The 25,830-nt window shown below is 45.4% G+C and overlaps 1 protein-coding gene across 3 annotated transcripts in view; it reads left to right on the top strand.

Annotated features, from left to right (window-relative positions):
* tmem131 (transmembrane protein 131) overlaps window positions 1-25,830 on the top strand; it is a 254,435-nt gene that overhangs the window by 204,423 nt on the left and 24,182 nt on the right. For all 3 annotated transcript variants that reach the window (XM_070892447.1, XM_070892448.1, XM_070892449.1), the window contains exons 23-31: window positions 2,876-3,014; window positions 3,139-3,248; window positions 8,624-8,690; window positions 14,478-14,626; window positions 14,929-15,071; window positions 19,932-20,118; window positions 20,657-20,842; window positions 21,325-21,483; window positions 24,734-25,326. In XM_070892447.1, coding sequence (XP_070748548.1) covers window positions 2,876-3,014; window positions 3,139-3,248; window positions 8,624-8,690; window positions 14,478-14,626; window positions 14,929-15,071; window positions 19,932-20,118; window positions 20,657-20,842; window positions 21,325-21,483; window positions 24,734-25,326 — 1,733 coding nt within the window. The remainder of the gene's footprint in view (window positions 1-2,875; window positions 3,015-3,138; window positions 3,249-8,623; window positions 8,691-14,477; window positions 14,627-14,928; window positions 15,072-19,931; window positions 20,119-20,656; window positions 20,843-21,324; window positions 21,484-24,733; window positions 25,327-25,830) is intronic.

Raw genomic sequence — 25,830 nt, 5'->3', positions numbered from 1 at the left:
CCCCGACTCGAACCGAACCGACCTCCTTCCCACCACCCCCCCCCCCCCGACCCGACCCAACGCCACCTACCTGTAAATCTGGTGCTGGGGACGGGTCCTGCCCGAAGTCTCGGGCCCGGCCCGTTCAGCCTCCCTCCCCCTTCTCCTTTGCCCCCCACCCCCCCCCCCCCCCAATCTCCTTCCCCCCCACCCCCCCCAATCTCCTTCCCCCCCACCCCCCCCCAATCTCCTTCCCCCCACCCCCCCAATCTCCTTCCCCCCACCCCCCCAATCTCCTTCCCCCCACCCCCCCAATCTCCTTCCCCCCACCCCCCCAATCTCCTTCCCCCCACCCCCCCAATCTCCTTCCCCCCACCCCCCCAATCTCCTTTCCCCCCCAATCTCCTTTCCTTCCCCCCCAATCTCCTTTCCTTCCCCCCCAATCTCCTTTCCTTCCCCCCCCCCCAATCTCCTTCCCCCCCCAATCTCCTTCCCCCCCCCCCCAATCTCCTTCCCCCCCCCCCAATCTCCTTCCCCCCCCCAATCTCCTTCCCCCCCCCCCAATCTCCTTCCCCCCCCCAATCTCCTTCCCCCCCCCAATCTCCTCCCCCCCCCCAATCTCCTTCCCCCCCCCCCCAAATCTCCTTTCTTCCCCCCCCCAATCTCCTTTCCCCCCCATCTCCTCCCCCCCCAAATCTCCTTTCTCCCCCCCCCCAATCTCCCTTCTCCCCCCCCATCTCCCTTCTCCCCCCCCCCAATCTCCCTTCTCCCCCCCCATCTCCCTTCTCCCCTTTATCCACCCTCCCCCCTTCTCTCTCCTTCTCCCCCCTCTTCTCCCCATCCCTCCCTCTGCTCCCCCCCTCTCTCCCTCTACCCCCCTCCTCCCACTCCGCTCGCTGTCAGAAACACAGACACTGACAGACAGAGAATGAGACACACACAGACAGACAGAGAGATAGAGACACACTGAGGGGGTCATCCCAGCATGCTGTTGGAGGGCTCCCGGTGCTGCAGTCGGTAAGTAGAAAATGTTTTATTTATTGATTTTTTTTGATTGATTTATTGGTTGATTTTTGATTTATTGGTTGATTTATTGATGTATTTAGCATTTATTATTGATGATGACTCTTTATTTGTAAAACTGAAGTGTTTAATGTTTGTAAACTTCCCTTTAAACACCCTCCCCCCCCCACCATTCCCTACGCCTGATTTGTAACCTACACCTGATTTTCTAAAGTGTAGACAAGGTTTTTTCGAGCGTACAAAACTCTTCACTTACTCCATTCTAAGTTAGTTTGGAGTAAGTTTTCACTCACGAAACTTTGAAATCCGGCGTAAGTGGCCGGACACGCCCCATTTGAAAAAAAAATTCTGTTCCAAAGTGAAACTGTTCTAACTGACTAGAACTGGAGCAAACTAAATGACGAGAATTCCAATTTCTAAGATACTCCATTCTACACCAGTTGCTCCTAAAAATCAGGAGCAAATCATGTGGAAACTTGGGGCCCCAGAGTGGTGAGAATGTGGAGTTCGCTACCACAGGGACTGGTTGAAGCGAATAGCATAGATGCATTGAAGGGGAAGCTAGATATGCAGATGAGAGAGAAGGGGATGGGGTTATGCTGTTACAGTTAGATGAGGAAAGATGGGAGGGGGCTCGAGTGGAATAAACATCAGCATGGACTGGTTGGGCCGAATGGCTTGTTTCTGTGCTGTATATCTATGTAAAAATTTCAACCCAGTTAATGAGGTAAATTTCCTTTCCTTGGGTGTTCTAATTGAAATGACTTTGGGTGCCGTTACCCTATTTCCCAGGAGGCACAAGCTCACGGTAAGAAAGAATCTACTAAATGACAGTCTTTTTTTCGATGGTCATGAGGATGCCTGATGTGGGGAAACAATAGAGGATGTTGTACAGAAGTTGGGGGCCAAGATATATATGTCTGGTAAAATTACAGGGAACTTAACTCCACATCTAAGCTGCTGATTTGACATCCTGATGCTGGTTAAGCTTTTAAGAACATAAGAATTAGGAACAGGAGTAGGCCATCTAGCCCCTCGAGCCTGCTCCGCCATTCAATAAGATCATGGCTGATCTGGTCGTGGACTCAGCTCCACTTACCCGCCCTCTCCCCGTAACCCTTAATTCCCTTATTGCTTAAAAATCTATCTATCTTTGACTTGAAAACATTTAATGAGCCAGCCTCAACTGCTTCCTTTTATTCCGTAAGATTCTTGTTTGCATTCTGTAGTAGCTCCCTGATGAGTTACTGACTGACTTGAGGTCAGGCCTGAGGTAGGGAATAACTGGGAGGAAGGCTGTGCCTGGGAGGCAGGGTAAGCATAATAGCAAGCCAACAGATAGAGGAAGTGAGTTCAAGGCAGTTTGGATCCGAGGTAATTTTAATGCCTTGTTCAAGCTTAATGTGTGGCTGCCTGAAACTAGATAGAATTTAGCTGTGGTAAGTAATGGCAACTGAACATTTTTTGGCGTATCACCCCTGGTATCAGTTTGCCCTCTGTCACATCACTTGCCTCATTGGTTCACAGTCCTAAATACAATTGAATACATTGGCCTAATCAAACATGGAAATGTTCCTGCAGATACGTGATCAGTGCAGACATAGACACAAAAAATGTTGTACAGATAATGATTAACCTAATGTTTTATAAATGAAAACAATTGGAATATCAAGTTCTTGTTTAAATTAGCTTCCATTTCCTAGTGAAGTGGCAGAAGAAGCAGTATTGTTATACGCCGCTTAACCATGTATTGCAATAATTTTAAATGAAGTTGCATTGCATTCCTAGTATTGAGTAAAAAGATGGTGTGTGTATTTAATATTTACATGTATTTTTGACTAGTTTTTGAAGATTCTTTGCCTATTTTCTTTAGGGTGGATGTTGTCTTTGAAGTAGATACAGACCTTCAGAAAAATGTTCAAGCTGTAATCACATCAGAGCTTGTGTGGCCATCATTGATCAACGCAACACGACATTTAATTTTCCCACTCACAAACACAAATAACACATCAGTAAGTACAAAAGTGAATTTAAAAATTGTTTTCTATGTATAGCTTTAGAAAATCTTATCTGTCCTGCAGTGATTTAGATAAGTTGGCAACTGTTGTTTCATTGTAATAAATTTATTTTCTATAGGAACAAGAACTCATTTTAGAAAATCCAGCAGATGTACCTGTGTTTGCTCAACTTCTTCCTTTAGCATTGTATCCCAATCCTTCATTTGTTGCAGATGTGTTAATGGAAAGGTATGCATTTAATTAATTTCATTATTTCTCCCCTATGGACTATTTAACAATAGGAACCAGCATAACAAACCCCCATCTTGCTCTTCCCCATCATCTCATACTGGAAAGTGATCAAATCTGGTCACTATTGCGCCTCTCCTCTTTCCCCCCCTCCACCCCCCCCCCCCCCACCATTCAAGTACAGAAATATAAGTTTCATTATGTGTCCTGGCAATGGTCAGTTAGATGGGGATTAAGCCCCTGCCTTGGTTTGTGTAGCTCAATGCCATACTCTGATCCATTTATCTATTAAGCCAACAGGGGTAATTTCTAATTCCATGTGACTCTTCTAATTACGCGAGGAGGCTGACTTGGGGAATAGGATTTTCTGCCAGTTCTGTCATTCTGGCAGACACAGTTTTGCTTTGAATGGTGCAAGTGTAATGTGCAAGATATAGATGTCTTTCTGGGCTGATGTATTCAGTGGTAAGCTGGACATAGAAACATAGAAAATAGGTGCAGGAGTAGGCCATTCGGCCCTTCAAGCCTGCACCGCCATTCAATGAGTTCATGGCTGAACATGCAACTTCAGTACCCCATTCCTGCTTTCTCGCCATACCCCTTGATCCCTCTAGCAGTAAGGACTTCCTCTAACTCCTTTTTGAATATATTTAGTGAATTGGCCTCAACAACTCTCTGGGTGAAGAAGTTTCTCCTCATCTCGGTCCTAAATGGCTTACCCCTTATCCTTAGACTGTGACCCCTGGTTCTGGACTTCCCCAACATTGGGAACATTCTTCCTGCATCTAACCTGTCTAAACCCATCAGAATTTTAAACGTTTCTATGAGGTCCCCTCTCATTCTGAACTCCAGTGAATACAAGCCCAGTTGATCCAGTCTTTCATGATAGGTCAGTCCCGCCATCCCGGGAATCAGTCTGGTGAACCTTCGCTGCACTCCCTCAATAGCAAGAATGTCCTTCCTCAGGTTAGGAGACCAAAACTGTACACAATACTCCAGGTGTGGCCTCACCAAGGCCCTGTACAACTGTAGCAACACCTCCCTGCCCCTGTTCTCAAATCCCCTTGCTATGAAGGCCAACATGCCATTTGCTTTCTTAACCGCCTGCTGTACCTGCATGCCAACCTTCAATGACTGATGTACCATGACACCCAGGTCTCGTTGCACCTCCCCTTTTCCTAATCTGTCACCATTCAGATAATAGTCTGTCTCTCTGTTTTTACCACCAAAGTGGATAACCTCACATTTATCCACATTATACTTCATCTGCCATGCATTTGCCCACTCACCTAACCTATCCAAGTCACTCTGCAGCCTCATAGCATCGTCCTCGCAGCTCACACTGCCACCCAACTTAGTGTCATCCGCAAATTTGGAGATACTACATTTAATCCCCTCGTCTAAATCATTAATGTACAGTGTAAACAGCTGGGGCCCCAGCACAGAACCTTGCGGTACCCCACTAGTTACTGCCTGCCATTCTGAAAAGTACCCATTTACTTCTACTCTTTGCTTCCTGTCTGACAACCAGTTCTCAATCCATGTCAGCACACTACCCCCAATCCCATGTGCTTTAACTTTGCACATTAATCTCTTGTGTGGGACCTTGTCGAAAGCCTTCTGAAAGTCCAAATATACCACATCAACTGGTTCTCCCTTGTCCACTCTACTGGAAACATCCTCAAAAAATTCCAGAAGATTTGTCAAGCATGATTTTCCTTTCACAAATCCATGCTGACTTGGACCTATCATGTCACCTCTTTCCAAATACGCTGCTATGACATCCTTAATAATTGATTCCATCATTTTACCCACTACTGAGGTCAGGCTGACCAGTCTATAATTCCCTGTTTTCTCTCTCCCTCTTTTTTTAAAAAGTGGGGTTACATTGGCTACCCTCCACTCCATAGGAACTGATCCAGAGTCAGTGGAATGTTGGAAAATGACTGTCAATGCATCCGCTATTTCCAAGGCCACCTCCTTAAGTACTCTGGGATGCAGTCCATCAGGCCCTGGGGATTTGTCGGCCTTCAATTCCATCAATTTCCCCAACACAATTTCCCGACTAATAAAGATTTCCCTCAGTTCCTCCTCCTTACTGGACCCTCTGACCCCTTTTATATCCGGAAGGTTGTTTGTGTCCTCCTTAGTGAATACCGAACAATGTACTTGTTCAATTGGTCCGCCATTTCTTTGTTCCCCGTTATGACTTCCCCTGATTCTGACTGCAGGGGACCTACGTTTGTCTTTACTAACCTTTTTCTCTTTACATATCTATAGAAACTTTTGCAATCCGTCTTAATGTTCCCTGCAAGCTTCTTCTCGTACTCCATTTTCCTGCCCTAATCAAACCCTTTGTCCTCTGCTGAGTTCTAAATTTCTCCCAGTCCCCGGGTTCGCTGCTATTTCTGGCCAATTTGTATGCCACTTCCTTTGCTTTAATACTATCCCTGATTTCCCTTGATAGCTACGGTTGAGCCACCTTCCCTTTTTTATTTTTACGCCAGACAGGAATGTACAATTGTTGTACTTCATCCATGCGGTCTCTAAATGTCTGCCATTGCCCATCCACTATCATTCGCCAATCTATCCTAGCCAATTCACACCTCATACCTTCAAAGTTGCCCCCCTTTAAGTTCTGGACCATGGTCTCTGAATTAACTCTTTCATTCTCCATCCTAATGCAGAATTCCACCATATTATGGTCACTCTTCCCCAAGGGGCCTCGCACAACGAGATTGCTAATTAATCCTCTCTCATTACACAACACCCAGTCTAAGATGGCCTCCCCCCTAGTTGGTTCCTCGACATATTGGTCTCGAAAACCATCCCTTATGCACTCCAGGAAATCCTCCTCCACCGTATTGCTTCCAGTTTGGTTAGCCCAATCTATGTGCATATTAAAGTCACCCATTATAACTGCTGCACCTTTATTGCATGCACCCCTAATTTCCTGTTTGATGCCCTCCCCAACATCACTACTACTGTTTGGAGGTCTGTACACAACTCCCACTAACGTTTTTGGCCCTTTGGTGTTCTGCAGCTCTACCCATATAGATTCCACATCATCCAAGCTAATGTCCTTCCTAACTATTGCATTAATCTCCTCCTTAACCAGCAATGCTACCCCACCTCCTTTTCCTTTTATTCTGTCCTTCCTGAATGTTGAATATCCCTGGATGTTGAGTTCCCAGCCCTGATCATCCTGGAACCACGTCTCTGTAATCCCAATCACATCATATTTGTTAACATCTATTTGCACAGTTAATTCATCCACCTTATTACTGATACTCCTTGCATTAAGACACAAAGCCTTCAGGCTTGTTTTTTTTTAACACCCTTTGTCCTTTTAGAATTTTGCTGTACAGTGGCCCTTTTTGTTTTTTGCCTTGGGTTTCTCTGCCCTCCACTTTTTCTCATCTCCTTTCTGTCTTTTGCTTTTGTCTCCTTTTTGTTTCCCTCTGTCTCCCTGCATTGGTTCCCATCCCCCTGCCATATTAGTTTAACTCCGCTCCAACAGCACTCGCAAACACTCCCCCTAGGACAGCTTGTAGTGGCCCAATAACAGGCAGAGAAAACAAGCTCTCAACAGTAATAGGCGAATTCCAGTTTACTGGCAAACCTGGGCCTTAAGTGCCATGTAGTACAGGAGCTGTGAGCTTTACTGGCTATATTGATTGGTTTTCTTATAAGCAGTTTTGAATTATTGACGAAAAAGATGAAAAAATGAATGTTCTAGTGACAGCATCTGAACAATGTAGATTGTGGGGGAAAAAAACCTAAAATAAATTAAGCTGTCACCTTGGGAATACATCAGCCTTCTTGGAAAGGTCTGAACTATGGCTAAACATATTTTATGGCTTCAGGAAAGTAGGAAATTACACATTGCATGAATAATAAAATGCAGATATAACGATTCCATATAACTTGAGATGTTTAGTACTAAAAGAAGTTTGAGTTTGACATTTCCTTTCAATATCGTCCTATGCTGCACTATAATTTCACACTAACATAATGTGAAGAGTGCATCTCTGCAAATCATATATGTTCGGAAAATCTAACATTCACCAGCTCTCGCTTGTTCATTCATTGGGCTCAAGTTTCCACATGAATTGCGCCTGATTTTTAGGAGCAACTGGTGGAGAACGGACTATCTTAGAAATCGCAATTCTCCACATTTTTTTTTCTGCAGTTCTAGTCAGGTAGAACAGTTCTACTTTGGAACAGAATTTTTTCTTCAAAAGGGGGCGTGTCCGGCCACTGACGCCTGATTTAAAAGTTTCCACAGTGAATATGTACTCCAAACTAAAGTAGAATGGAGCAAGTGAAGATTTTTGTAGAACTGAAAAAATCAGGCACAGGTTACAAATCAGGCGTCCAGAACGAGGGGGGGGGGAAGGGAACTCATTAAATTCTACAATCAATCCTTATTTATACTTATACAAATATTATACAAATAAATCCCACCTGAATAAACATTTATAAGCAAGGAAAAGATTAAATTAACCATTTTCCCACCTGTGTGAAAGTGCTTCAGCCAGGAAGAAGGGAGCCGACCGAACGCGGGGTGGGGGGAGGGAATGGAGCCGTTCCAGACGGCTGGCGGGAAAGAGAGAAGGCTGCAGGAAGCCTCAGAAATTGAGGAGCCATTTCCCGACGGCAAAAGGCGGAGGTCGTCGGGAAACGGCTGCCTCAATTTTCTGAGGCTTCCTGCACTCTTCTCACTGCTACAAGAAGCCTCAGTGCTGATGGCAATGTACTTTTATTAAAAAAAATTTTAAAAAACTAAACAGCTACAAAGAACTACAAAAATGGCCACGAGTGCCAATGTTTTTTTCACACTGAGCATGCGCGAACGCTCCAACGCGCACGTGCAGCGTTGCCGGCAGGAAAAAAACTAATTTAAATAGTACCCGCCCCCTCCCACTTACAAAATCGGCGCGAGTGTAGGCTCCGCCCCCCTGGGCGCTGCGCCAGGCAGACAAGGAGCTGCAGAACGCTCCAGAATCGCAATTTTTTTTTTTTAGGCGCCGTTTTAGGCGCGAAAAATGGGCGCGCAGCTCGGAGGGGCACCTGTTTTTTTTCTTGTGGAAACTTGGGCCCATTGTTACTACTTAATTCCAACCTTGAATCAGACTCATGTGCTACACAGTGGACCAGTAACATTATTACTAATATATTTGCAACTGCTTCCAAGTTGGATTTTAAGAGCAGTTGGATATGAATTTCGAATGGTGATTGTTGAATAATTCTGACTGTTATCACTTGTGGTGTACATGTTCAGATAAAATGATCTAAAACATGCTGGATAGTGATGTGAATAATTTAGTGGAAATTTCTCCTACATTTACTGTAACTTTCATTCTTAATTTCAGGCTTCACTTAGGCAAACATGCAAATCTGGATACAAAAACCTTTGAATTTAAGATCGTCAGTAACCATGTAAGTAAAGAAAGTTTCCCTCCATGAAGAACAAACGCGTCTATTTGATGGTTAAATCCTGGGAAGAGAGGGTTGTCCTAGGTGGAGAGATTGAGTAGATTGGGCCTATACTCGAGTTTAGAAGAATGAGAGGTGATCTCATTGAAACTTAAGATTCTAAGGCAGATTGATAGGGTAGATGATGAGAGGTTGTTTCCCCTGGCTGGAGAGCCTAGAACTAGGGGGCATAGTCTCAGGATAAGGGGTCGGCCATTTAAGGCTGCGATGAGGAATTTCTTCACTCGGAAGGTTGTGAATCTTTGGAATTCTCTACCCCAAATGGCTGTAGATGCTGAATCATTGAGTATGTTCAAGGCTGAGATAGATTTTTGGACTCTAGCGGAATCAAGGAATATGGGGATCGGGTGGGAAAGTGGAGTTGAGATCGAAGATCGGTCATGATCTTATTGAATGGCGGAGCAGGCTCAAAGAGCCCTTTGGCCTACTCCTGCTAATTCTTATGTTCTTAAAGCTTTAGATATTCCAATCAAATTGGGTTGCCTCCTCAGGTTCTATTAAAAATTGGTTAACTAATATAAAAACCTGAGTCTGGGATTTAATGGGAAAGGGGCAGCTGTTAAGGCCTCTTATGAAATAAATATAATGGTCTTAATGGAGCTCTCAGAAGATACGAATTTTCCGCTCAGAATTCAGTGATTGACTCTATAAATAGCTGTTTAAACAAGAGACATGATCGTTGACTTTTTTTTTAAAAGAACTGTCATGCTTCTTGATGGATACTGAAGAAAAATGGATTTTGCTCTTAAATTCAATGAGAATAATTTGTTTTGTATTTGCCTTTCCTTGATGGATATATTAAAAAAAATGTTAACATAGGAGAAATTTGGATTAAAAGAGAATACTTTTGGCTTCCCCATTGGTTTGTTGAATTTAGTGTTAAAACTCAGCCATACAAATCAGGAACATCTCAGATTTGATCTGAATACCTACTGAATAGGGAGAAAATTGGTAAGATGAAAAATAAATTTTGTATTCTAATACAGGATTTTATCCATTTACAACAAATGCAAAATTCATTGGTTTTGTAAGTTGCAAGCAAACTCTGCTTTCTTTGGAATCATAGGGCCCAAGTTTCGAGCCGCGCCTAGAACGGCGCAGTCCCGACCTGGACACCCGTTTTTCGCGCCACAAAGTGCGCCTAAAAAAAACCCTCCAGATTCTCCAGCTCCCTGCAGGTCCTCTGGCCCTCGGCACAGCGCAGCAGGAGCTGTCGGGGGTGGAGCCAGGTCCCTGCGCTGAAAACAGTGCCGGGACCTCTGCACATGCGCGCTACAGTGGGCGCGCAAGTGCAGTCGCTCCAGGCGCCCGAAACTGTGTGGGAGGGGCCCGAAGCACGCAGCCCCTAGCCCTGGCCGAATGGCCTCACTGGGGCTGCGTGCATAAGGCTCCTCCCACGCCCAGCTCCTGCTTCCCCCCGACCCGACTCGACTCCCGCTTTCCCCCGACCCGACTCGACTCCCGCTTCCCCCCGACCCGACTCGACTCCTGCTTCCTGCTCCCCCGCCTCCAGACCGGACCCAACACCGACCCGACTCCCGCTTCCCCCCCCCCCCCCCGCCCCCGGACCGGACCCGACTCCCGCTCCCCCCCACCGTCCCTGGACCCGACCCGACTCCCGCTTCCCCCCCAGCCTGCCCGGACTGGATACGACCTGACCTCCCTCCCCCCGACCTGACCTCCCTCTCCCTCCCTCCCCCCCGACCCGACCCAACGCCATCTACCTGTAAAGGCCCGGCCCGAAGTCTCGGGCCCGGCCCGTTCAGCCTCCCTCCCCCTTCTCCTTTCCCCTCCTTCCGCCCCCCCCCCCCATCTCCTTTCCCCCCCCCCCCCCATCTCCTTTCCCCCCCCCATCTCCTTTCCCCCTCCCCATCTCCTTTCCCCCCCTCCCCCATCTCCTTTCCCCCCCTCCCCCATCTCCTTTCCCCCCCTCCCCCATCTCCTTTCCCCCCCTCCCCCATCTCCTTTCCCCCCCTCCCCCATCTCCTTTCCCCCCCTCCCCCATCTCCTTTCCCCCCATCCCCCATCTCCTTTCCCCCCCTCCCCCATCTCCTTTCCCCCCATCCCCCATCTCCTTTCCCCCCCTCCCCCATCTCCTTTCCCCCCCTCCCCCATCTCCTTTCCCCCCCTCCCCCATCTCCTTTCCCCCCCTCCCCCATCTCCTTTCCCCCCCTCCCCCATCTCCTTTCCCCCCATCCCCCATCTCCTTTCCCCCCCTCCCCCATCTCCTTTCCCCCCATCCCCCATCTCCTTTCCCCCCCTCCCCCATCTCCTTTCCCCCCCTCCCCCATCTCCTTCCCCCCCCCCATCTCCTTCCCCCCCCCCATCTCCTTCCCCCCCCCCATCTCCTTCCCCCCCCCATCTCCTTCCCCCCCCCATCTCCTTCCCCCCCCCATCTCCTTCCCCCCCCCATCTCCTTCCCCCCCCCCCATCTCCTTCCCCCCCCCCATCTCCTTTCCCCCCCCCATCTCCTTTCCCCCCCCCATCTCCTTTCTCCCCCCCCCCATCTCCTTTCCCCCCCCCCCATCTCCTTTCCCCCCCCATCTCCTTTCCCCCCCCATCTCCTTTCCCCCCCCCCATCTCCTTTCCCCCCCCCCATCTCCTTTCTCCCCCCCCCCATCTCCTTTCCCCCCCCCATCTCCTTTCCCCCCCCCATCTCCTTTCTCCCCCCCCATCTCCTTTCTCCCCCCCCATCTCCTTTCTCCCCCCCCATCTCCTTTCTCCCCCCCCATCTCCTTTCTCCCCCCCCATCTCCTTTCTCCCCCCCATCTCCTTTCTCCCCCCCATCTCCTTTCTCCCCCCCCCATCTCCTTTCTCCCCCCCCCATCTCCTTTCTCCCCCCCCATCTCCTTTCTCCCCCCCCATCTCCTTTCTCCCCCCCATCTCCTTTCTCCCCCCCATCTCCTTTCTCCCCCCCATCTCCTTTCTCCCCCCCCCATCTCCTTTCTCCCCCCCCCCATCTCCTTTCTCCCCCCCCCCCATCTCCTTTCTCCCCCCCATCTCCTTTCCCCTATCTCCTTTTCCCCCATCTTCTTTCCCCCATCTCCTTTCCCCCCTTCTCCCCTTCTCCCCATCTCCCCCATCTCCCCCTTCTCTCCCTCTGCTCCCCCCCCTCTCCCTCTACCCCCCTCCTCTCACTGTCAGAAACACAGACACTGACAGACAGAGAATGAGAGACACACACACAGAGATAGAGACACACTGGGGGGAGGGGGGGGCATCCCAGCATGCTGTTGGAGGGCTCCCGGTGCTGCAATCGGTAAATAGAAAATGTTTTATTGATTTTTTTTTTTTATTATTTCTTATTAATTTTTTTTGATTGATTTATTGGTTGATTTATTGATTTATTTATCATTTATTATTGATAGCTCTATTTGTAAAACTGAAGTGTTTAATATTTGTAAACTTCCCTTTAAACCCCCCTCCCCATTCCCTATGCCTGATTTGTAGCCTACGCCTGATTTTCTAAAGTGTAGACAAGGTTTTTTCGAGCGTACAAAAATCTTCACTTACTCCATTCTAAGTTAGTTTGGAGTAAGTTTTCACTGACGAAACTTTGAAAACAGGCGTAAGTGGCCGGACACGCCCCTTTTTGAAAAAAAAATTCTGTTCCAAAGTGAAACTGTTCTAACTGACTAGAACTGGAGCAAATTAAATGACGAGAATTCCGATTTCTAAGATACTCCGTTCTACACCAGTTGCTCCTAAAAATCAGGAGCAAATCATGTGGAAACTTGGGGCCAGAGAATGGTTACGGCGCAGTAGGAGGCCATTCGGCCTGTCGAGCCCATGCCGTCTCTCTGCAAGAGCACTTCAGCTAGTCCCACTCCCCTGCCCTTTCGCTGTAGCCCTGCAATTATTTTTCCTTCAGGAACATATCCAATTCCCTTTTGAAAGCCATGATTAAGTGCCTCCACCACCCTTTCAGGCAGTGCATTCCAGATCCTAACCACTCGCTGCATAAAAAAAGTTTTTCCTCATGTCGCCTTTGTCCCAATCACCTTAAATCAGTATCCTGTGGTTCTCGACCCTTCCGCCAATGGGAACAACTTCTCTCTATCTACTCTGTCTAGACCCCTCATGATTTTGAACACCTTAGAAAGGATGTTTGGGCCATGAAGAAGGTGCAGAGTAGATTTACTCGGATACCACCAGTTACTAGATAATTCAGTTATTGATGAGTGACTTGGAAAATCTAGTACTGTATTTGTTGGAGTGTTAAAGGGGGGATCTAATAGAAGAATGGATAATGAAAGATCATTTTAACTGCTTGGTGAATTGGTACCAAAAGGACATAGATTTAGATTTAGAATTGATAGATTGAGTAGACTGGGTCTTTTCTCGTTGGAGTTCAGAAGGATGAAGGGTGATCTTATAGAAACATTTAAAATAATGAAATGGATAGACAAGATAAAGGCACAGAGATTGTTTCCACTAGTCGGGAAGACTAGAACTAGGGGGCACAGCCTCAAAATACACGGGAGCCAATTTAAAACTTGAGTTGAGAAGGAATTTCTTCTCCCAAAGGGTTGTGAATCTGTGGAATTCTCTGCCCAGGGAAGCAGTTGAGGCTACCTCATTGAATGTATTCAAATCACAGAGATAAATTTTTAACCAATAAGGGAATTAAGGGTTACGGGGAGCGGGCGGGTAAGTGGAGCTGAGTCCACGGCCAGATCAGCCATGATCTTTTTGAATGGCGGAGCAGGCTCGAGGGGCTAGATGGCCTACTCCTGTTCCTAATTCTTATGTTCTTATGTACTAAAGGCATAAAGAGGAAGAAGCGAAGATATATTTTCACACGAGAATGTATTACCGCAAGTGGCTGTTGAAGTCCAGTTAGTCGTGGCATTTAGGAAGGAAATGCACAAACACTTTGGAAAGGAAAAGTACTACAGGGTTGAGAGTTGATAACTTGGATGTGGAGCTGGCTTCCTGTGCATAGATTTCTGATTCTTTGAGCTGGTAGCGTGAGGGAGAGACATTTTCTCTGCACATCTATACTCCAAGCCTATTATTAATCAGCATTCAGATTAATAGTTTCTTTTTTTCTGATGTGATAATTAACTTCCAGTAATTGTCAAAATTCTGCACCTCCTGACAATCATCACAGTGCTATGATTGGCTGGCTGTAGAGAGAATTGCAAACTCCTGAGACACGCCTCCATGCTACATCCTGTGTGGATGCATGTCAATGATGCTGTCCCTGTTGACCAGAATGGGATGTGAGATCAAGAAGGATGCTGTTTTCTCACTACTTAACTGATATTTCTAAAGAAATGTGCTGGCTGCTGTCCATGAAATTGGACTGGCTTAAGAACAGCAAGTAGCACCTAATTCAGGCTAGGGTTTTTTTTTGTTCCGAACAAATTTGGTTTGAATAACTTTATCTCGTTGAATAACTGGTGCTTTTTAAAGCGATTTTTGGCTTGGTTATATTTTATGATTTTAGAAGTAGAGGAACAAGTGGAAAAATTGATTCTATAACTGCATGCTTAGAAGGCTGAAAATATGTGAAGCTGGTGTGTGAGACTGTACATGAAAAGAGGAGCAATACTTTCTACAATCAGGTGGGGGGTGGTTCTTGGATTTCATTTAATTTTTAGCGCATAGGCGGAAGAGAGGAGAAAATAAACTTTAGAATAGGGAGGGGGAAATGAGAGTTTTACTCTGATACAAATCAAACTTGTTTTTCTTTCCTTCTCCTTCTCACCCCTCCTTTGTTTCCAGACATCTGTTAAAAGTTCTTCAGGATTTGTGGAAGGTTCTGCACGGCAATCTGTGCTAAATGTAATCTTGAAGTCTGGTGAAAGAAGAGTTGTGACAATGAAGTTTACACCAATTCACAACAGAACTGTGATGTCCTTAATGATTATAAGGTATGTTTCTTTTGCTGTATTGACTTTAATTTTTGCTTCCCTATGTTGTCAGATTTTCTCATTTGTAGAATGTTTTAAAGCGTATCTTTGTAATTTGACTTTTTTTTTTAAAGCTGCTAAAATATGTATTTGTAAACTCAATCCATATAATCTGCCATTATAATTTGGTCATACCAATGTACACTTCAGGGCTATTGACCATTTGAATTGGGAAAGTGTAACTAATGAGGCTATTTTACTGATAAAACAATCACAGATTAAATTCCCGAACTAATTATCAACTAATTCTTTACCGTGTGCAGAAACAATCTGACAGTAGTGGATGCAGCGGTGGTACAAGGCCAAGGAACAACCGAGAGCCTGAAGCTGGCAGGGAAGCATCCTGGTCCAGGAAGTTCTTTACGTTTCAAAATTAATGAAGCTTTGCTTAAAGATTGTTCAGATAGTAAGTAATTTAGCGCTGATGAAAACATGTAAAAAAAAAAGTATGCTTTTATAGTGGGTATAGCTGATATACTTGTTCTAGTGAAATAATAAAAGAAATTGGAACAATGTTAAAATAGGATCCTTCTAGTCCTATGAGATGTTGCTAAAGCAAGTTACTCTGATGAAACTAATCCTTGAGTAAATCATTAAAGAGATTTCATTTATATAGCTGCTTTGATGTCCTCGGGACTTCCCAAAGCACGTGAACCAATTAATTGCTTTTGAAGTGTAGTAACTTGTTTTGTAAGTAATTATAACCGCCAATTTGCACACAGCAAGGACCAAGTAACAACGGGCGAGGTACGTGGCCAGTTTTAGTGGTGCTGTTTGAGATAAATGTTGGCCAGGACAATGGAGTAACCCTCACTTGAGCACACAAATCTAGGCCGACACTCGTGCAGTGCTGAGGGAGTGCTGCCCTGTTTTTCGGATGAGACATTGAACCGAGGCCCCGTCTGCGCTCTCAGGTGAACGTAAAAGATCCCATGGTAGGGCACTATTTCGAAGAAGAGCAGGGGAATTATCCCCGGTGTCCTGGCCAATATTTATCCCACAATCAGCATAACAAAAAGCAGATTATCTGGTCATTATCACATTGCTGTTTGTGGGAGCTTGCTGTTTGCAAGTTGGCTGCCGTGTTTCCCACATTACAACAGTGACTACACTCCAAAATACTTCATTGCCTGTAAAGCGCTTTGAGACATCTGGTGGTTGTGAAAGGTGCTATATAAATGCAAGTCTGTCTGTCTTCTCTTGTAGTCCAGCTGAACAGGCAAACTAGGCCAAGGTTTAATGTATGACCAGATGGATGGCACCTCCAACCTTGCTGGTAACCCAATGATTCTGCTTAAAATTCAATTGTAGTAAGGATGAAACATTTTTTTAGTTGCAGTAACTTAAAGAAATTGACTGAACGAAAGGATTTATTGCAAATGTTTGTAAAATTTGTTGCAAGTAGCATTGCAACATCAGATACTTTGATGATCTTCTGAGGGCTTACTGGATAAATGCATTGATCAGACTGGTACTGTGGGGTAGATTTTCGGCTTTGCCGTTTTCGGGGCAAAAACTGAGGCGGTGCAGCAAATTTACCGCCCGATTAACATTCGCACTTTGTGGAGCAAATTTTGCCATTTGGGCCTTGCAGCGCAAAGGGAGGCGTTGTACTACTATCGCAATGCAAAAATGGGATCCTCGCCAACTTTAGTGCGGGGCTGGGAGTGCTCTGAGAGAGGCCTTGGGGGGAGGGGGGGGAAGAAAAAAAATTCTCAAACATTCAAAAAAACATTGGCAACACCCTTGGAACATAAATCACTGCAAAAATATTTAATTTGAGGGGAGGGGCCAGGGCCTGCACGAGGCAGCTCACACTGTGATATGTGTGCACACTGGGTCCGTGCAGCAGAGCAGGTCTCCAGTCGTCTTGGTTAATCATTGCCATTGGACCAAGACCTCGCTCTGTCAAGCCCATGTGGTTGCTGGTGTGCAACGGCCACCACACTAAAAAAAATTCACGTACTGGCATCTTCCACCCTTCAAGATGTAGTTCGGGACCTGGTATATTAGGTCCTTCATTGACACACCTGTGAACTCATCCCTTTTTGGCGTGAAGAAGGGAGGCCAAGACATCGCCGATGGATGAAGGGAGGCCAAGACGTCGCCGATGGATGAAGGTCGACTACGTCATCGTTCGAGCCAGGGATCACAAGGATGTGCGCATCACCATGACAGGAGCTGACAACTGCTGGACGGACCAACGCCTAATCCATTCCATCATCAACATCAATATAGGCCCAAAGTGGCGAGCAGGAGAAGCAGTGCCATAAAAGAATCAATGCCGGAGCACTCAAAGACCTAGCCAAGAGAACCCTATACAGCCAGTGCCTCACCGCTAACCTGATGACCCCGAGACGCAGAATGCCCACAGCGCTTGGTCTGCCCTCCAGGTCACCATAACCAGTGCCTGCGAAGAGACGCTCGGTCACTCAACCAGGAAACACCAGGACTGGTTTGATGAGAATGACCAAGAGATCCAAGAGCTAATAGATCGCATGTGCAGAGCATTTCTGAACCTAAAACAACAACCGAACTCTGGAGCAGCAAAGCAGCATTACTGACAGCTTAAGACCGAGGTCCAAAAAAAACCTGCGACCTAAAGAATAGCTGGTGGGTGGAGAAAGCACAGGAGATTCAGCAGCTGGCCGACAGCCATGATGTTGCGAGAATTCTTCACCGCAGTCCAAGGCCACCTACGGCCCAAGCAACCAAGGCCCCACCCCACTTTTGGCCAAGAACGGGGAGACACTCATCAAGGACACCGAGGCAGTCGGGACCCGCTGGAAGGAACACTTCGAAGATCTCCTTAACCGAGACTCTGCCTTTGACTCGAGTGTCCTCGACTCCAGCCCACAGCATGCTACCCGCCGCCATCTCAGCAAAACCCCAGCCCTCAAGGAGGTAATAAAGGCCATCCGCCAGCTCAAGAACAACAAGGCAACTGGAGCGGATGGAATCCCCGCAGAGGCACTAAAGTATGGCGGAGAGGCACTATTGGCATGAATGCATGACCTCATCTCTCTCATCTGGAAGGAGGAGAGCATGCCGGGAGATCTGAGATGCAGTAATCGTGACCATCTTTAAAAAGGGGGACAAGTCCGACTGCGGCAACTATAAAGGAATCTCCCTGTTACGTCACAGTCATCGCTAGAATCCTCCTCCACCATCTTCTCCATGTGGCTGAGGAGCTCCTCCCGGAGACACAGTGCGGATTTTGTCCACTACGGGGTACAATGGACATGATCTTTACGGCATGACAACTGCAAGAAAAATGCAGGGAACAGCACCAACCCTTGTGCATGGCCGCCTTTCACTTTACAAAGACCTTTGATACGGTCAACCGTGAGGGACTATGGAGCATCCTCCTCCATTTCGGCTGCCCCCAAAAGTTCACCACCAGCTCCACAATGACATGCAAGCTGTGATCCTAACCAACGGATCCATCACAGACCCAATCCACGTCCGGACTGGGGTCAAGCAGGGCTGCGTCATCGCGCCAACTCTCTTCTTGATCGTCCTCACTGCAATGCTCCACCTCACAATCAACAAGCTCCCTGCTGGAGTGGGAACCAGTGGGAACCTGTTCAAACTTCGTTGTCTCCAGGCCAGATCCAAGACTGTCCCAACCTCTGTTGTCGAACTACAGTATGCAGACAATGCTTGCATCTGCGCACATCCAGAGACTGAACTCCCAAGTCGTAGTCAACATCTTCACAGGTGTACGAAAGCATGGGCCTTACACTAAACATCCGTAAGACACAGGTTCTCCACCAACCTTACCCTGCCCCACAGCACTGCCACCCCCCCTCCCAGTCATCAAGATGCGCGGCCCTGGACAATGTGAACCATTTTCCATACCTCAGGAGCCTATTATCAGCAAGGGCAGACATCGATGATAAGGTTCAACACCGCATCCAGTGCGGCCTTCGGCCCCCTGAGAAAGAGAGTGTTCGAAGATCAGGCCCTCAAATCAGACACCAAGCTCATGGTCTACAGGGCTGTAATGATACCCGCCCTCCTGTATGGCTCAGACATGGACCATAAACAATAGAAACCTCAAATCGCTGGAGAAATACCACCAACGATGTCGCCGCAAGATCCTGCAAATCCCCTGGGAGGACAGACGCACCAACATTAGCGTTCTCGATCAGGCCAACATCCCCAGCATCACTCAACCAGCTCCGTTGGGCGGGCCACATTGTTCGCATGCCTGACACAAGACTCCCAAAGCGAGCACTCTACTCTGAACTCCTGCACAGCAAGCGAGCCCCAGGTGGGCAGAGGAAACGTTTCAAGGACACCCTCAAAGCCTCCTTGATAAAATGAAACATCCCCACCGGCACCTGGGAGTCCCTGGTCAAAGACAGCCCTAAGTGGAGGAAGAGCATCCGGGAGGGCGCTGAGCACCTCGAGTCTCGTCGCCGAGAGCATGCAGAAACCAAGTGCAGGCAGCGGAAAGAGCGTGTGACAAACCAGACTCCCCACCCACCCTTTCCTTCAACAACTGTCTGTCCCATCTGTGACCGAGACTGTCATTCCCGTATTGGACTGTTCAGTCACCGAAGAACTCGAGTGGAAGCAAGTCTTCCTCGATTTCGAGGGACTGCCTATGATCCCTTTTGGCGTGGAAGCAAGTCATCCTTGATATGAGGGACCGCCGATGATGGTGACCGCTGTGTTTTCCCTGGCGGTCATTGCAGGGCGTGTTTCGGGGTGTGCAGGTTGGGTGATTGATGAAACTTCCGGCGGTGCTTCTAAGCGCCGCCGCAGAAACCAACAAAGGATCGTGCCCGGACGTAAAACAGCTGACTGCCCCAATTTTCGCCACAGAGGGTCAAAACCTGGTGGAAACCGGGTTGTAAATGATCCGAAAATCCAGCCCTATATGCCTCTCAGACCATGGAAGGTTCCCGGTTCAAATTTGGCCCCTGCTGTATTAGCAGATTGCTGCTGAACTTTAATATTGCTATAATTAGCCTCTACTACTGAGCTTGAGAGGAGAAATTGGCTCCAGGCCCTGACCTAATTTAATTACTACTATAGGAAGGATTGACTTGGCATTAGGACACCCATGGTTAGATAGCTTGCATCACTAACCATCTAGGCTCACATGAAGAGTGGTTGGGTCAGATACTGGATGGATTTCTCGCACCCATGGAATCGTACTCCAGCAAGAGTCATTAAAGGAAGGGAAAGATTTGTAGGAAGGCTTGCATGTTTGCATATTTCATTGAATACAAATTAATTTTTTTTTCAATTGCAGAAATGAAAATGAGAGAACCTAACTTCACGTTGAAGAGAGTTTTTAAAGTAGAAAATACAGGACTACTTCCAGTTTTTGTCAAGTCTATGGAGATAAGTGGATATATCTGTGAAGGATATGGCTTCAAAGTTGTAAACTGTCAAGAGTTTGCACTAAAACCAAATGCCTCTAAAGACATTATTATATTGTGAGTCTTTTAATTTCTTTTTATTTTGGTTTTGTTTTGGATATTTTTAAAGTGCTGTTCAGTCCAAGGATCCTTGGCAATGCCTACACTGCCATTAATTTTGAAATGTGACTTAAAAAAATATTAACTGTGATTCAGTTCACTGACCAAAGCTGCTTTGATTATTGGGTTTAAGTATGGTCCTAATGTTGACGAGCTTACAACGTATGGTTTTCACGGACGACAGCAGCCCTTGAGTAAACTTGCCTATATTATAGCCAGCGGCCGTTTTGATAGAAAAAGGACCAGGAAGTTCAAAAAAAATTGAGTGCAAAGGTCTGGTTCATTCAATGTCAGATAGCATAAAAATAATTGATTAGCTATAAATCCATAAACTTCCTAACATCTACTTTTAGCTACCCAACATCATTGCAGCATTACATGGGTTAAGGGATTATAGCTTGCTGTGCAGTACCTTTTTTACCTTTTTTAATCTTTTTAATCTGTTAATGGTTTTATGATCATCTATTCATATGGAGCATGTCATTCTTATTTTCAGGTTTACACCAGATTTCACTGCCTCCAGAGTTATCCGTGAACTAAAGCTTATCACAGCAGGAGGCTCCGAATTTGTGTTTGTATTAAATGCATCCCTTCCTTATCATATGTTGGCAACATGTGCAGAGGCCCTGCCTAGACCCAACTGGGAGCTGGGACTGTACGTGATCATCTCAGGAATAATGAGGTAACTATTCATCACTGCTGTGCACTCTTTCAAAATCTTCTGCTGAATAAATCGCTTAATGCGTGTGCCTTGATAAAATTGATCATCTTGAACGCACCAAGACTTCAAATAGACCATGTTTACTCCCTCCCCCAACAAGAGGCTATTCACTAATTGATTGATGGACAACAGGCAAGCAGGGGTTTGAGACCTTATAAATGTAATCACAAGTAAAAGGAGTTTCTTGTGAGCAGCACAGAATATAAGCCTCAGTTGCCGACAATGTCTGAAACTAAGAAAAAGACACCCTCCCAAACTTCTGTTGTTAAATAGCCTATCTTCTGCCAAGTAGGAGCTACCCTAGTAATCTTGTACAGTTGGAGAATTACTTGTCCTCGGACTGCTCCCCTTTTGGGTTTCCTTATCTGCTTAAAAAGGGAGTTACTTTGTGTTGTGCGGCTTAAATATTATTTGGTTTGTAATTATTTTGCTTTCTTTCCCAGTGTTTTGTTCCTTTTGGTGATTGGAACAGCTTATTTAGAAGCTCAAGGAATATGGGAGCCCTTCAAAAGGCGCCTGTCTTTAGAGGGTTCCAATCCTCCCTTCGACATGGGAAGGACATTCGATCTCAGGAGAATAGTTGGTATTTCATCAGATGGAAAGTAAGTATAATGGTCTTGATCGGAATGTTTTCCTCATTGTGGATTTGCAGGAATATATTGCCTGCATTGATTTGATTCCAGTTTATTACTTCTAACATTGTACCTTTTCCCACATGATATTTTACTTCTTTTATTTACATATAGATCTCCTGTGATGTTTCTCTGAGGTGTTATATGCCATGTAACAAAATGTGTTATCATGGTCGTTAATTTATAGTGAATAACTCAAGTTCTGTTCTGTCAAATCTCCAAGTGGAGTAAAGTGTCATAATATATTATCATTTATGGTATAAATGTTAAAATAATCAGACAACCAAAGTTGTCGTCTTGGAATTTTTAGACTCAGAGCCAGAGTATCCTAGAGATTAGAAACATAGGAATTGTTAGACGAAGAAAGATCAAAGCCCATCTACCATCCTGGTAGTCGCATGATACAGCAACAATGAAGTTGTTGACCAATCATGGCAATCAATCTCTGTCCGTTTACAACAGATCCAGATATGAAGTGAGGATACCCCCAGTGATGGAAAGCTTTAGGAGCCATAGAACCAAGCTCGCCTGTTCCTCCCGAGCGTGCTATACTTTACCATATGTCATGTCTCAAGTTACTCATGTACTGTATCCCATAGTATTATCTGAAATAAATATAACTAATTTGCATTTTAAAGAATCAATATCTGCTTCCACTCTCTCACTAGAGAGCCTATTCGATAGATTTACTGCTTGCTCATGGGAATAATGTTTCCTCAGATTAATTTACCCCCTTCAAGTGAAAGCTGTGCCTCTGGTTCTACATGGGTACAAGTTTAAACAAATTCCAAGATCTGGAACCTGGTCACACTTTGTGCAACCTCAGTCACAGTACTTGATGCCTTATACTTTTTTGCTTAAGAAGGTTATAATTTACTTACCTGTTTTCCCCTCTGTCTCCTTGTTGAACTTTTGATGCGTTTTGAAGTTTCAAACTGGGAGCCACAACAATAGGATGTTCTCTTCTGCAGCATTAGCAGCCTGATGTTGCCATGTCCTTATTGTCCTTGGTCACTAGATTACCAAAAATTATTGGTTCTGTTTAGTATTCTAACGAGAACATTTCTTACACAACACCATCGTTGTGGAGTGGTTATCTGTAAAGCATGCACTCCCATGTTCTGCCACCAGGGAGCTCATCTCCTGAAGTCCCAAGGGATCCCAGCATCCCTTGGGAGCACTGTATATAAACCGGCACCTAAGGCCTGTTCCTCACCCTGGAGTGTCTTATTAAAGACTGAGGTCACTGTTACTTTAACCTCCCTGTGTGCAGTCTCATCTGTGTTAGGAAGACAACAGATGGCAGGTTATTTTTTTTTTAAGGTGCATGTCCCAGAATTTTGTGTCTTCCTGTGACTCCTGCTAGAAACTTGGCACTGTAAAAAGTCACATTTTTGTGTTCATAACACACCTCCATTGTATATAGAGACTATTGGGTAACTATGAGTGATTATAAAGCAGTCATCTAATTAAGAGATCATGCAAAATTACAAATAAAGAGAAAAACTCACATTTATAAATGTTGTATGAACTCCCAAGGTTTAATTGTGGGCTTCCTCACTTCAGATGTATCCTTTTTTTTTTCTGTGAGCAATGACTGATACTTGACTTCTTTCCCCTCCCCCCCCCCCTCCTGATAGAGACGGTTTATTTGCCATTAGTGGTAATATGTGCTCCGTGTCAATGCATTTCAAATAGAGATTGATTTATTTCTGTTGCCATTACTTTACCTCCACCACCCAGAAAACAATTGTTTGTTAGCAATTGTTTTTAAAAAGAACGTTTTTAGGCGTTCTTTTTGAAACAGCGGGAATTCCCGCGCAGCGTGTAGTTACATCCCATCTTGTGGTACTATGTTCTAAGGGTCAAGATGGCTCCAATTTTGGTTCTTGGTCTGTGCTGAGTTAACCAATGTATTTTAGGGTGCCAGTTGTGTGCTACAATTAGTCTTGATATCTGTGAGCTAGGAAGGGTAAATATTGGCCCTGCTGCTGTTACTTAATTGCTATCCAGTAATCTCGGCTGGAAAGTGCTTTGAGCATCATCTCGACTGCAGCAAGTCACGCATAATAATATTATGCCCCTTTCCTCTCTGGCATGGTTGTGTTCTGCCAATGTAGACTCTCTAGGCTAACCTCACGTGAGTGGGATATTGAAGGGCTGCTGAAGCCTATATTGCCGAGTTGTAGAATGAGGCCGAGACAACTTTAATGTGTATATAGCGCCTTTAACATAGTAAAATGTCCCAAGGGGCTTCACAGCAGTGTTACAAGACAAAACAAATAAATTTGACATCGAGCCACATAAGAAAAAATTACAGCAGATGACCAAAAGCTTGGCCAAGGAGATAGGTTTTAAGAAGCGTCTTAAAAGTGGAAAGAGAGGCGGAGAGGTTTCGGGAGGATATTCCAGAGCTTTAGGGCCCAGGCAGCTGAAGGCACGGCCACCAATGATTGAGCAGTTATAATCAGGGATGCTCAAGAGGGCTGAATTTGAGGAACGCAGACATCTCGTGGGGTGATGAGAGGAGAAAATTGAAACGGGAGGGAAAAATTATGTAATTGGATTTAAAATTATTACATTGATTTCGATACAAGTTAAGACTCAATCAACAAAGTTTTTGTGCTGAATAAATGTTACTGTAGTGTATAAAATACTGGCATCGTTCAGTTTGTACGGTCATTGTATTTCCTGATTATTAAGCAAAACGTCATGTCATTTCTGCTTGAGTCACATGGTAATCTATTACTTCCATTTTTGATTGCCTGGCCCTTTTGATTCCTAAACTACTAAATCTTTTCCCCTTACGTATTTTGGTTTTGTACTTACTTTAAAGTTAAATGCATAGCGGTGTGTTTTGGAGCAATAATAAGACTTTCTGTTTATGCCCATAAACTGCTTTAGTTTCATTTGTGGTTTATCATGTTCTCTGAACCCCAAAAGGTGTTACTATCTGTTAATACGCTCCTAAGTGTCTGTCCATAACATTGTATGTAATTGTCATCATAGTAGTTGCAGGATCTTCTAATAGTATCTTACAATTAACTTAATTTATGTGATCTAATAAAATAATGAACACTTTCAAACAATTGTTTTTCAGCGCAGCAATAAAATACTGAGAAATTACTATCTGCTCAAATATAGATTTTGGATAAATAAGTGAAACGGTCTACAATTATGCAACTTCTCATGCGTGTTAAATTTTGTTTGCTGTCTTCAGTTTAAATGCACTTGGATCAGATTCAAATCACAATTCTTCAAGAGGAGTATTTGGAGGAGGTGGTTCTTCAAGACCCAGTGTAGCCAACCACAAGCAGTTCTCCGCTGCATCGCAGTTGCACAGTAACAGAAACTCTTTAGACTTTGAAAGTCCAAAACTAAAAAACAATTTTGCAAATAACTCAAATAGCACTGGTAGAACATCTACCCCAACAGCGTCCATTACATCTACAAAAGCAAATGCCATTGCCATTGAGGCAAATCCACCCCAGAGCCAGACAAACAGGCGGTCGAAGACATCAAGACAATGTCACCAAACACACCAGCAACCAACACAAATACAACTGGATCTACAGTCATTACCACAATTACCAGCAGTGCCTCAGCAACAGGAGCAGCATAATGAGAACACTGTGTCACATCTGTCACCTCCTGTTACTTCATGTACAGACAATGTAAATACTAGGCACAGCTCAGAGGACTCTGATATCACCAGCCTCGGAGATACAGCAGACAGAGGATGTGAACTACCCGAATCCCCATCACCAGATGTCTTCACAGAACAGCCTCCATCTCCAGCCTCAAAAAATAAAGGTAATACAGCATTCTGTTTGTGTAGACCACAACTTGCATTTATATACTGCCTGAAACATAGAAAGCAGCTTCAAGGCACTTCACAAAAACAAAACACAAAGTTACATTGAGCCAAAGGAGATATTAGGAGGACTAACCAAAAGCTCCGCCAAAGAGCTGGGTTTTAAAGGAGGAGAGGGAGGTGGGGAGGTTTAGGGAAGGAATTCCAGTGTGTGTGGCCTAGTCGGCCGAAGGCATGGCTGCCAGCGTGGGTGAGGGGAATTGCCAAAGTCATAAGAATGGAAAGTTGTGGGTGGAGTGGGTGCTGGAGCTGTTGGAGGTGATTACAAAAATAGGGAGGGGTAATGCCATGAAGAGATTTTGAATTTGAGGTGTTGGCGGACCAGAAGTTATAGATCAGCAAGGGTAGGAGTGATGGGTGGGCAGGACTTGGTGTGGCATAGAATACCAGCAGCAGAGTTTTGGATGAGCTGTAGTTTAGGTAGAGGATGGGAGGCTGGCCAA

The sequence above is a fragment of the Pristiophorus japonicus genome, chromosome 10 (genome assembly GCF_044704955.1).
Source record: "Pristiophorus japonicus isolate sPriJap1 chromosome 10, sPriJap1.hap1, whole genome shotgun sequence".
In the NCBI taxonomy this organism is placed as follows: domain Eukaryota; kingdom Metazoa; phylum Chordata; class Chondrichthyes; family Pristiophoridae; genus Pristiophorus; species Pristiophorus japonicus.
The sequence above is the reverse complement of the archived record's forward strand: the minus strand, read 5'-3'. Positions and strand labels throughout refer to the sequence as shown.